Source organism: Acanthochromis polyacanthus, chromosome 17 (genome assembly GCF_021347895.1).
Source record: "Acanthochromis polyacanthus isolate Apoly-LR-REF ecotype Palm Island chromosome 17, KAUST_Apoly_ChrSc, whole genome shotgun sequence".
Lineage (NCBI taxonomy): Eukaryota > Metazoa > Chordata > Actinopteri > Pomacentridae > Acanthochromis > Acanthochromis polyacanthus.
Genome location: NC_067129.1, coordinates 34,726,838 through 34,739,566, shown reverse-complemented (window position 1 = coordinate 34,739,566; position 12,729 = coordinate 34,726,838). Strand labels below are relative to the sequence as shown.

At 37.5% G+C, this 12,729-nt stretch overlaps 1 protein-coding gene across 1 annotated transcript in view; it reads left to right on the top strand.

Annotated features, from left to right (window-relative positions):
* Positions 1-12,729, top strand: part of LOC110964119 (F-BAR and double SH3 domains protein 2-like) — a 50,562-nt gene that overhangs the window by 19,815 nt on the left and 18,018 nt on the right. Inside the window, exons 5-10 of the mRNA XM_022212734.2 lie at positions 1,726-1,870; positions 3,429-3,562; positions 6,104-6,158; positions 6,242-6,370; positions 6,451-6,573; positions 9,720-9,815. Of these exons, the coding sequence (XP_022068426.1) occupies positions 1,726-1,870; positions 3,429-3,562; positions 6,104-6,158; positions 6,242-6,370; positions 6,451-6,573; positions 9,720-9,815 (682 nt within the window). The remainder of the gene's footprint in view (positions 1-1,725; positions 1,871-3,428; positions 3,563-6,103; positions 6,159-6,241; positions 6,371-6,450; positions 6,574-9,719; positions 9,816-12,729) is intronic.

The following is a 12,729-nucleotide window of genomic DNA, read 5'->3' as shown; positions in this document are numbered from 1 at the left end:
TTGATGTGCCTTACCAAAAAGCTCCAGTTTGGTCTCATCTGTCCAAAGGACATTCTCCCAGAAGCTTTGTGGCTTGTCAACATGCATTTTTGCAAATTCCAGTCTGGCTTTTTTATGAGTTTTTTTCAGCAGTGGTGTCCTCCTTGGTCGTCTCCCATGAAGTCCACTTTGGCTCAAACAACGACGAATGGTGCGATCTGACACTGATGTACCTTGGCCTTGGAGTTCACCTTTAATTATTTTGGAGGTTGCTCTGGGCTCTTTGGATACAATTCCAACGATCCGTCTCTTCAATTTGTCATCAATTTTCCTCTTGCGGCCACGTCCAGGGAGGTTGGCTACTGTCCCGTGGGTCTTGAACTTCTGAATAATATGAGCCACTGTTGTCACAGGAACTTCAAGCTGTTTAGAGATGGTCTTATAGCCTTTACCTTTAAGATGTTTGTCTATAATTTTTTTTCGGATGTCCTGGGACAATTCTCTCCTTCGCTTTCTGTTGTCCATGTTCAGTGTGGTACACACCTTTTCACCAAACAGCAGGGTGACTACTTGTCTCCCTTTAAATAGGCAGACTGACTGATTATGAGTTTGGAAACACCTGTGATGTCAATTAAATGACACACCTGAGTTAATCATGTCACTCTGGTCAAATAGTTTTCAATCTTTTATAGAGGTACCATCATTTTTGTCCAGGCCTGTTTCATTAGTTTGTTTTTTTAAATAATTATGTTAATCAACAATTCAAAAGTGATGGCTGATTTTGATTATTTAATTTTCAATAAATTTTTATTTATTGTTACTTTTGTGAGTTTCAAGTGATTTCAGTGAGAATTGTGGGTTTTTCCTTCTTTAACTGAGGGGTACCAACAATTTTGTCCACGTGTGTATCTCAAGTGTCTCAGAAGCAGGAAAATGTTCCTTGGAAGAAGGAGAATGACCTGCTGCCACCAAGACCTGACTCTGGATAAGTGGAAGAAAATGGATGGACGAGGGTCATAGAGAAGGGGAAGGAGATGTAATATCAATTATAAACAGGGATAAAGGCACCCAGAGACTGTCTTTCCGTGGAAACGTTGATCAAGTTGCTTTGGGTTATTTACATGGAAAGTGTGTACAATAGCTGATAAAAGAAAGCTCAGCTCTGCACAGCTGAAAAATCGTAGTGTGAAGTGGGTTTGCATATTCAATTGAGCAAAAATTGACAGAAGAAAGGTGGCAAAATTGCATGATTCATTGCTAGTAGGAAAGTAAAAATGCCCAAAAGTTTGCTAGATCCAGCTTGTCAAAATGTCACACATGAGGAGTATCGTGAAGTATTTCACTGAATATTGGGTAATTATATGACACATATTTATCATTTTTCTCTGTCGCTTACAAACAAAGTAAATATTTAATTATTTTTAAAATAATGAGATAAATCAGTAATGAAATGTTGCAGCCTTTTTTACACTGATGTCCAGACTCTTCTTTAGCATTCAGTAGCACAAAGTAGTTATTGCTAATGTAGCTTAGAGAGAAAGTAGGAGCGCTTGTTTTCATACAGTGGATCTCCCTGCTAATCAAAGCACAGAATTGCATTCACATAGAGGTCTGAGTGGAGATCATGATCTGGTTTTGTTTAATTGTGCAGCTCTAACTCCCTGGCTAATCACTTAGCATTTATTAGAGCGAGAGAATGTCTCACTGTTAAGATCCTGTGTGTGTTTGTGTTTCTGTTTGGTTTAGGAACATGTATTGTGTGTGGAGGGCCTATTTGGAGGGCACAGTCCAGACCACCCAGTCCAGAATCAGCGCTTGTGATAACTACAAAGTCCAGGTCTCTGATCCGGCTAAGACGGCACGACTGCAGAAGGAGCAGCAGCTGAGAAAGGTAATGCAGATCAATCTGACAACTGTGCTCAGGTTTCAGCCACCTCTGTCCTTACAGCTATATGCACATCTTCACTGATGAAACCCAGGGTTTGCTAATGTGTTTTTTTTAAAGGGGAAAAGGGAAGTTGGTCTATATCTTATGTTTAGTAGGTTTTGAGACACGATGCTGACATTTTTGTTGTTGCCAAGTGCAGATTAACATCTCACTGAGAGGTCCATTTATAGCCAGATGTAGCAAAGGTGTAAATGCATCTTCCTCCCACACATCACATGTCTGGTCTTTTTTTTTTTACTGCTTCAGATCGCGCTTAATGGAAGTAGCCAGTATTGGTATATGTCACCTGTGATCATGAAAGCTGAAGTAAAACACAGATCACACAGTATTCAGCTGCCTTCCTGTTTCATACACACCAACAGGAACAAAGTGACTTTTACGATTTTAACGCATAAGGCCAAACAGAGGGTGGAACTGATGAATTCATGATATAGTTCTCCTTTACGTGTTTTTCTGTTTCTGTTGTCAGAACTTAGCAAGTACAAGCAATGCTATGGTCAAATACTAGTTAACACACTGCTGTTGTCAGGATGCATTTCTGATTTATTGACATTTGAAATATGTGATCTTCTAACCTTTATTAGCAAAAAATGTTACTTTGGCTTCACCCACATCCCTGAAATTGAAAATAGTAAAAAGGAAAAGCTAAAGAGGGCTTTATTTTGATAATGTTGCACTTAAAATAAAATACAATTTTCTTTTTTATGGTCCTGTTGAAGTGTGTATGTACTACATGAATGACTGTTCTAAGAATGTGAAATAAATACAGTGGTCAAAAATAAACTTAATTTTCTACATTACCTTTCAAAATCAGAGTTACGAGATGCAATAAACCATTTTACAAAGGGCAGAATGTTTAGGTAAAACGAGTGATTGCAGGAGGCAGTGAAAGGTTGTCCTTGTGTTGTCCAGACTTAGCGGTTCTATTATTGTTATGAAAGACATGTCAGATAACGGAGAACCAGTTTCCTTATGTCGTGCAACTGGAACGTGGCGTTACTCTTTAGTAAAAGCCATTGTGATAATAATTATTAGTAGCAGATATATCCACATGTTCTTTGTCCTCAGGTCAGTGTCACTAATAGGATGTTGATAAAAACAGCATGTGTAATTCTGATTAACAGCAATAAACAATCTGCCATTTGAGGGAAGAAGTCCTCTTATCATTACAGTTACTATCAGCTCAATAATTTGGAGCGGTGTCTGGAGCCTGTTTCCTGATCATAAGGTCTGAAGTGACTGAAATGTACCCAGTGTTGTTCTCTGGTTTCTGCTGGCCACGTCCCACTGCCTGCAGTCTACAATGCTGCTCTTGTTCGCCCTCATCTTTTGGGTGACGCCAGCACGGTTCCTGTACGTCACACCGGCCATTATGTCATCACTCACCACACATGATCCTGAGATATGGCTCAGAGGCATTTGCATGTTTTCAGGTGCAGCATTCCCTGAGTATTTGCATAAATGTAAAGTTCTCTGTTATTTTCCCCCTTGCCTTCCTCAGTGCATTGAGCAGCTGACAGTGGTCCAAGCTGAGCTGCAGGACTCTGTGAAAGAGCTGACCAAGAGCAGGAAGAAGTACCAGGAGGCCGAGACGATGGCGCAGGCCGTCCGAGACAAGGCAGAGCTGGACGCCAAGTATGTCCCTTATTACTCTCCGATCTCGTAATAACACAGTGATAAACTCATCAAGAAGAACCGCACCTTGGTTAAGAGTGTGTTTTAAATATTTTCTACATTTTACTGTTTGTAGAAATACTGCACAAAATTCAGTGTGCACCTCGGATTTGGGGTCACAGAAATGAAAAAGAAAGAGGGGAAAAAAAAAACTAAATTGCATTTTTTTCTAAAACATTTGACAGTTGTTTCATTGGCAGTAATCGTTACTATTACAAATCCACATTGGAAACTCTGCGTGTTGTCAAAAAAGAAAAAAGAAAAACTGCTCATTAGGACAGTGACATCATTTTCATAACTGAATTAACTATCAAGTTTTGCAGTGCAATGCCAGTGATTAATAGTTGATAATCAATCCAAAACTTGATTTTCAGACAGCAAATTAATATTTTGATATCTGGCTTTTTATAAAATTTCAGTAATCTGTTAATGATCCCTTCCAAACATGCTTAAAAATTCTCTGCTTTGAATTATATTTTGTACCCGAGATGGTTTTCAATAAGTTTTTTTGTTGCTTTTTAAAAAAAAATAACATCTACTGATACTTCTTGCCCACAGATATCCTCGCTATATAAAAATGCAAAAAAAATGATTTTTCCTATTTTTCTGGAAAAAAAACCACATTCTCTGTGCAAATATAGGTTACAACATCACTTTTTAAGCTTCATTTTGGGCTGTGACTGGTTTCCAAAATTAATGTCACAAGTCATGCTTGGATGTAAATTCCAATCTAAGGTGACTACACAGAAACCTTCCTCCTGCTGTCCATGAACCTCAGGGCAGATTTCTAGTGTCAAACTTTGAACATTTTTCTGCAAAGTAGAGGCCAAACATTCATGTGAAGTTACAAGCAAAAAGACTTTAAGTGAAGAAAGTAATGAATGCATAATGAAAACAATTGTTAGTAGCAGCCCAACAAACAGCCAACACTCAGACTTGTTGGCTGAGTTGAGGGCGCAATCCCTCAACACTTTGTCCTGGCAAGACATGAACAGCTGGCACTTTGACTCACCACATTGCAGACATTTTTCTGCCCATCAGGAAAGTTTATTGTAGGACCGAGGCATAACTCGGCAAAGTTTTGCTGTCGGATGGGATTAAAAGCCGGGTGCTGCTGGCACTCATTCTAATACTACAAATACTGTGTTTTTCTGGGCTGCTGTGTACACACACAGACCCACAGATAAATCCTCTGACTTTCAGCTCTGTTTGTCATGTCCTTCTAAATGTCTCTAGCATGAGAGGAAGCTTAATTATTTAATATCTCTGCAGAAATGCTCGCAAATGTTGACATACAAGCAAATGTTTTCCCACAAGTTGAACACACTGTCTTCTCCACTAATGTTGATCATTGCGTTTACATGCAACTAAGAAAGCAACTTATGATTGTAATTGGAGAACATGTTTACATCCGCTATAGTAACCTAATTGTAAATGGAATACAGGTTAGTAATCAGTTTTCTCCTGTGTCATTGGTTTAAGTTTCGGAAAGCGTGGCTCTCTGGTTTTAATTTCTTAATTTAACAACATTATGCGCCAAAACAGAAGTCGTTCTGTCAACCAGTCCTGAGCTCCTGATTCTTTTCTTTCGCTTGTGTCCAAACTGTACTTAGAGCCCAACATTCATTAATGAAAAAGGCTTATTGAGACGTCTGTTAAGCTCCATGTAATAATCTGTCAATCTGCCTTTTGTAAAGTCTTTGTCCTACACTGCCGCCCTTGGATAAAGCAGATTAGTGACTCAGTTACCTGTATGCATTGTGGTGTTGCATAAAAAAAACAGCTGAAGTCACTGACATGACTTTTACGAAATTCAAATTTTTTTTTACTGACATTTGTCCTGGATACTGTGGTGTCTTTTTTTAGCCCGAACTGTTTGCGTTGGGTAAACAGTTGCTTGGTTGCATATAATAATCACAGGTTGTAGCATTACAACACGTGTTAACTCGACAATGTCTCAATTCAGTTCTATATTTAAGTTTGCATTAAGTCACAAAGAGTCTGATGCTTTATGTTTTCTGTCATTTTAAAACCTAAGAGGTCTCGTGTTCAAGAATTTGCACAAAGTCTGCTCACATTAAGTAAAAAACTGCAACTATAGTAAATATTCCTTTTAAATACTTTAATGGGCACTTTTGCAGTAATAAAATACAATGCTGTCAGACAGAGGTATGATTTTCAGGTGGGATACATCAATATTCAGAACACATACATTTGTGTCCTCCATAATTATACAATTAAATAACTAAAAGAAAAAAAAATCGGCTGTCATGTTTACTCGGTGTGCCTGAATTTGCTTTCCTTTACATAAATAAGACATTTCCATGTTAACTGATGTAGAAAAAGATCAATTTGGTGCATAAAAATCCACTGGAATGCAGGACATTTAGTTTATGTTGCTATAGATGAATGCTCAGATCTCTGCTGACTGTGCCCTAACCAGTGTCCAAATGAAATCCCCATCTGTGGTTTCAGACTTTTAATTTTGTGGTTTTTGTGCAGATCCAGGCTGAGCCTCTTCCAGTCCAGATCCAGTCTACAGAGGGCCAGCGTAAAGGTATGACATTTTTGCATCTCCTCTATTTTAAGGGCCTTTCATGCTCCAACTGTCAGTCAGCTGTATTTACTTTTGCATTCCAGCTGAAAGCTAAGAGGAGCGAGTGCAACTCCAAAGCCACCCACTCCAGAAACGACTACCTTCTCACGCTAGCAGCCGCTAACGCTCACCAGCAGCGCTACTACAACACAGACCTCGTGGACTGCATCAAGGTACATCAGAATCTGCGAGTAAATGGTGGGAGAGAGACATTTACTTTATCATGAAAATCCACTTTTCTGTGTTTCTGCAGGTCTTAGATGGCAGAATCTATGAGCAGATCAAAGATTACCTCGTCTCTCTGTGTCAGACTGAGCTAGAAACCTACCAGGCGGTCCACAACACCTTCAACCAGCTCTTGAACAGCTCACATGGGGTGAGTGTTTAAATCTACAACATATCTGTGTACGCATTCTCCTTTCTGAGCCTCTGCAGATATTGAGTCCAGTTTGTATTTATTTAAATGACAACCTGCCACTGCAAACTATATCCTAAAAATGGAAAACAGGACCTTAATTCATCCCACAATAAATTACGGTGCCAGAGATGCTCAGTCTGCATGGAGTGCTCTATGTCAGCAGGCAGCTCAGCTTGACTGTTTTTAGCTGCTATAACTTGAAATGTTGCTGTTAACTGAGCTTCAACGATCTAACTTTGTCCTAAGTGAGTTTAATGGGTAGCTACAGCCTCAGCTAGAAGCTGTTCTCCCAGCGTAATTTATAAATGTGACAGTGAGGAAGCAGCAGCTGTAGGAGCCGTGGCTTCGTGACTACATACAGCAGTGTGAATAGACAGAAGCATAGAGCTGGTAGTCAAATCTCAGTTTCAGTCATTCATGGTGACTTAGGGAAAGGATTCCTGTGAAGCATCAAATTCTGCAGATTTAGAACAGAAAAATATTGTAAGATAAAGTCTCCCATGTGATATAGTATTTCCTTTTGATTGGTTTTGATATTTATTTAATTACAACATCAAGAAGCACCAAAGGTCCAGTCTAGATGAGGTATCTACATGTAGATATCTCATCTAACTGGATGAGTTAGATGAGATATCCACATATATATAAGATCCGGGCATGGGATGTAATTGATTCATAGCTATTTGATTAATTGGGCTGCTGAAGTCCCAGGAAATGTGTGACACTTTAACTATCGTTATGCCACCAAGAAAAGCCACTCGCTATTCCATTACATCAGTGGTTCTCAAACGTCCATGCCCCCCTGTTTTCTCTGTGGCTGGATTATCACATTAACGCCCAGAGCACTAGTTGCTGTCGCCAAGCAATGCTAAATATTGTAACCCTTTAGGCTGTTATATGCAACAGATACTAAAACTGATAAAGTTCTCACTGAAAAATAGACAAACTGCATCGGCCACATGTCTCCAACTGTTTTCTCATCCACCTCATTCACCTTTCTGCCATGAGATCTCATGTGGTGGCGCTCTGCTCCCTGATTGGTCCCTCTGCCATAACAATCTAAAAAAAATATCTCATAATACATGATGCAGACTACTTTCAAATCTTGTGGTACGTGCACGTCTGAGGTTATAAAGAAGAATAGCTCTAAAGTTTCTGCTCAAGTGTGATGCAGTCTAGAGTTTTAGCTCTTACCAGTCCATTCACATATCCATTGATCAATCAGTTTTGGACATCTCTGTTCCTTCAGTATCTTACTTGTGATGAGCTGAACTCTACTGCCGCACCGACTGCTAATTAATTGAGATGGTTTGAGTTACCTCGGCACTCCTCGGTTACATGCTCCTGAGCTGCCACTGTCCTCTTTCATTCGGGTTTGTTCAGGTCATCTTGCCTCTCCAGACCTGGAGAGGCATTTTGTTTCTGCTCAGGCTCAGAATATGAACAAATCATTAGAGAGGTAAGCGGTGGGTGCAGTGGTTTTCAGCAGAGCTCACATTTCAGCCCATGTGCTTCCTGTGCCAATACAGAAACAGATCTTGTGTGTGCTCTGTGTAAGGTGACGTTTTGATTTGACTGAATGAGGTTCTTATAAATGTTTTATTTTTTGTGTTTTGAGATCTAAATATAGTTTCAAAATAGATTTTCTCTGTTCTCCACCCTCTGGTTCTTCTGGTCAAATGGGAACAAAGTAATAACTCTCAGATGTTCTAATATGTTTTCAAAGCAGTGAATCAAAGCTGCTGGATGAGTGTTTTGCTTTCATTAGATTGGTTTTATCAGACCTGCCTCTCAGTGGAAATTTATTTAGAAAAATGCTTTGCGTTGGAGATTTTTTGGACTCTTAGCTTCTTGGTGGTAAACTCGTGTGTTGGCGTGTTATGAATCCATCGCCTTCTCTGTTCAGCTTTAACTGCAGCAGCTGTAACACTTGTGGCAAACAAATACAAGTCAAATCTCTTCATTGTTATCTGGAGAATTTTTGGACATGATGCAAATTGGACCCTATAATATCATACTGTGAAGTGACCATTTATTGAATATTAGCAGAACAACACAACATATCCTAATATTTTATAGGATAAACTAAAAGATATGTGTGGCTAATAAGATAAAGAGCTGCCTTAGAAATTTAGGTGTAGCATAACTGAAATGACTAAGTCTTCTAAGTATATCGTGTATGAAGTTTCTATAAAAAAATGCAGTTATGTTTCACTGCACCTGGACTTGTGAACTGCTCTATAAGTACATTATTTTTGATTGTTATTTAATGGCATTTCACTGCTGAATACTGCTTAAATTTTTGTTAGGATTTGGAGATATCTGCTGCTGTCTTTGTCAAATGAATTTTTACTTTTGACATCTTATTTATATGTGTATGTAATTGGCAGTTTCTTAAATTGGCAACTTAACTTGACATTATTTTATTTAACTTTCAGCAACTGTAGATAAATATTTACTAAAGCAAAGAACTTCTGTCTGTATCCAGTGAAATGTTGTCGTGCAGAGTAAGGTAAAACTGTCATTAAGTGTTTGGTATATTGATAGTCAATTAATCTATAATTTCATGGCCAGAACTTTATTCAGCAGCTATTTTTGATAACTTAAAAATGGTATAATTACCATTATTTTAAGCTAAAATGTTATTTGCTGTTACAAGCTTGTCAAATGTCAGAATGTTATGCTTTTTGCCATGCATAAGAATAGACTGAATGTCTTTATGCATTCACTATTTTGAGTTTATGTAATATAAATAAAAAATAACAGCTTTTTTCCCCATGGTACTCTGATCATTATGGGACAAAACCATGAAAAATCCCCAAATCGGCAGATTATTAGATTATGTTTGTTGCAGCCATTGGATACTGCATCACTGTTTTCACCTTTACTGTAAGATTTGCAAATACTTCTCTGCTTGCAGCTGTAAAGCTGGAGGCTTTTGTCTTTGAAAGTGTATACGTAGAAATTACTCATCACAATAAAGATAAAAAGCTTACAACCTCAAGGCTTTGCTCCACAATAATTATCTAAGTTCAGAGCTAGGATCACTCGTTAGCTTCGGCCAAAACTTAAATATGTGTTTCATCTTTTCTCTTCAAACGCAGGTTCTGCAGGAGTTTCACCAGCAACTGTTTGTACAGAAGTACCCGACATTTCAACAAGCCCCGGACTTCTTGTACCAGCCCATCGACTCCGATACGGTAAAACCTGACATTTTATTTGTCTGTGTATTTGTTGCTAAATGTTAAATCTGAACGGGTACCTCAGATTTCCTATCAACAGAAATGCAATCATAAGAAGCCTATGCTAGTAATAGTGGTTGATAAGCAATTTCTAATAATTACACAGGATAGTGTGGAGCCTGGCATTGGAATAAGGACAGCACTTAAAGTTTAGATCTGAACGGGTATTTTTTGACCTCTCTTTTCTCAGTTTTTTTTTTCTGTCCCGTCTGAATAGTAGGAAAAATATAAATAGATGAGGGTTATTTCTCTTAGAATAAACAAAGAACTCTTAACGATTCTCAAAATTAAATTTGAGAATATTATCTGAAAATGCATATTTACTATCATTTACACATGTTTCATTAGTATGATTACTGTAGTACCATTGTTTCAGTATTGATCATAATAAACACATCACTTTTTATCAGTGTTTAAAATAATCCAAATTTATGCAACACCAGTGTTTATCACAGCTTGTCTGCTTGTGGTTACTGATGTTTTTTAAACATCGTCTCTCCTGTTTATCTTTCGCATGAGACACAACTAGCAGCAGAGACAGAAATCTAACCTCTGACCTCTGCCTGCATGAGTTCACTGAAATGTTGGAATAAAGCCTGACTGTTTGACCAAAATTAGGTCGCTTTGTCATGTAGGACAGCAGCTGTTTTCAGCTCCGATTCATAATAGTTCAGGTGACCAGATATCACATTGTAAAAACATATCAAAACAACGCTTTGTAGTTGCATTTAATTCAAATCCTGTATCATAAAATACATGTTTGAATGATTTATTTATTTATAATTTAAGTAGGGCTTCCAGTACTTTGGCTTATATTTCTGCACAAGAAAACTCTGTGTTTCACAAGTCTTTTTTTCCAATCAAGAGCAACTCAAAACCAAAAATGCATACACAGGTTTTACAAGAAAAGACAAATAATTATAGAAAACTAAGAAGAAATAAATAGAACTTAGTATTTATTTTTCTCCTGTCACATATTAATCTCTGGATGGAGGATTCCATTGATGTAAAACTAAAAGTATGACTTGCGTCAGTGGTGCAAACTGCCAGTAGTGTAGCAAAGCTCAGCAGATGACGACAGTTTAATTTGTTTAGACTACAATCAATACAAAATCAGACAAGTGGAACAAGCCACTCATGGGCATCCTGACGGCCGAGCGGGCCGAGTCATGTAGCGACAGTGAGGTCACAAAGCCCTGGACCAGATTCAGCTGTCAAAAACTCATATTCCAGACGTTCATGGTCACTGGAGGATGAGTCCTGATGACAGTTCAAAGTTTTCATTTGTTCAGTACTTCAGTTTATGGTCAAATACCTGCAACTCACATCAGCTTCATCACACATTAACATGCTAACATGAAAAGATATTCAGCAAAAAAAAATCAGCTTGCTATCTATTTCCTCATGTCATGTATAATTATGTGCATACATTAGCATAACAGGGCTCAGAACTCAATAGTCTGAAGCAAAACTAAAGCTTTTACACTTCAACGAAGAGGTTGAACATGACAAACAAGTTAGTGAGCATAGAGATGTTTCTGAAATGGTGCTAAAACCATTATTTGGACAGACATTGTTTTCTTGTTAAAATAGTCATTTAAATGAAAAAATATTAGTGTGGATATAACTTAAGTTGAACTTCACAGAGGTGCTAGCAGGTCGGTAAACTCTTCACCTTGTCCTGTTCAGTTCAGTCTTTACTTAGATCCCATCCAAACAGTTTGGTCAACCGAAAATCAGATAAACTTAGAAAAAAATAACAGTGACAGCAACACATAACATAATCCTTGTCCATCCACAAATATATGAAATAAATTCATTCACATTAAGTGACGTCCTCAGATAATGACAAACAACTGTGTTTGTTTCTATGAAGTGACATTTTGCAGTGGGAATAATTTAATATTTAGAACAATTGAAGAGTTCATTTGCAAAAACAGATAACTCCAGATAACTTTTTATTTTATTGTTTACTTGAGAGAATTTTCTTGCACCTCACATCATTCCATAAGCCACTTTTTCCACCCTTCACTCTTGTGCATATTGTAAATATTATTATGATGATTATAACTATATTGTTGTTTATTGTTGCTCACTGTATGCTGTAACATGGGAAATTTCCCCTGACATGGGGAGTAATAAAAGATTATCTTATCTTATCTTATCTTATCTTGTCAATCAAACTGAAGTTGAGTGAATTTGACTCAGTACAAAAATACATGACAAAGTAGAGAAAAAATAAATTATTAATGTTATTATTATTATTATTATCTCAAGTAAACGATAAAAAAATGAGTTTTCTGAAAATTTATAAAACGGAGTTACCTGTTTTTCAAATGACCTCTTCAATTACTCCTAATCTAAACAGATTAAACATAAACGGTGAACTTTGCATACTTTACTAACAAAGCTAAAATGTCAGAAATATTATCTTTGCAAAGGAACTACAATTATTTCCCCATTTTAATGTGTGGTTTTTTTATTTGTTTGTTTTTTTTTATGCGGATGTTTTACCTCATTTCCTTACTACTGATATATTTCAGGTACTTGTGTCATGTTTTGATCTGAAATCTAAGTAATGGTCTCTTGTTTGAATAATTTTTTGAAAATGTTGATCATATTTAATCATCATGGTGGTTTGAATACAGTTGAGTCATGTTCTGACCAAACCTGCCGCTCATTTAATACGGTGCGGTCTTCCAATTAAATAGTTGCTCAACTCAGAACAGCATCATCCGACAAGATGCCACTGTGGCTAATGCAAGTGCATGTCAGCGTTAACGCAATTCTGCTGTTCACCTCATAATTGCCGCAACACAGCTGTTGAAATAATGCAGCTTTGGTAACTTTCCAGAGTTGCTAAATCGTGACT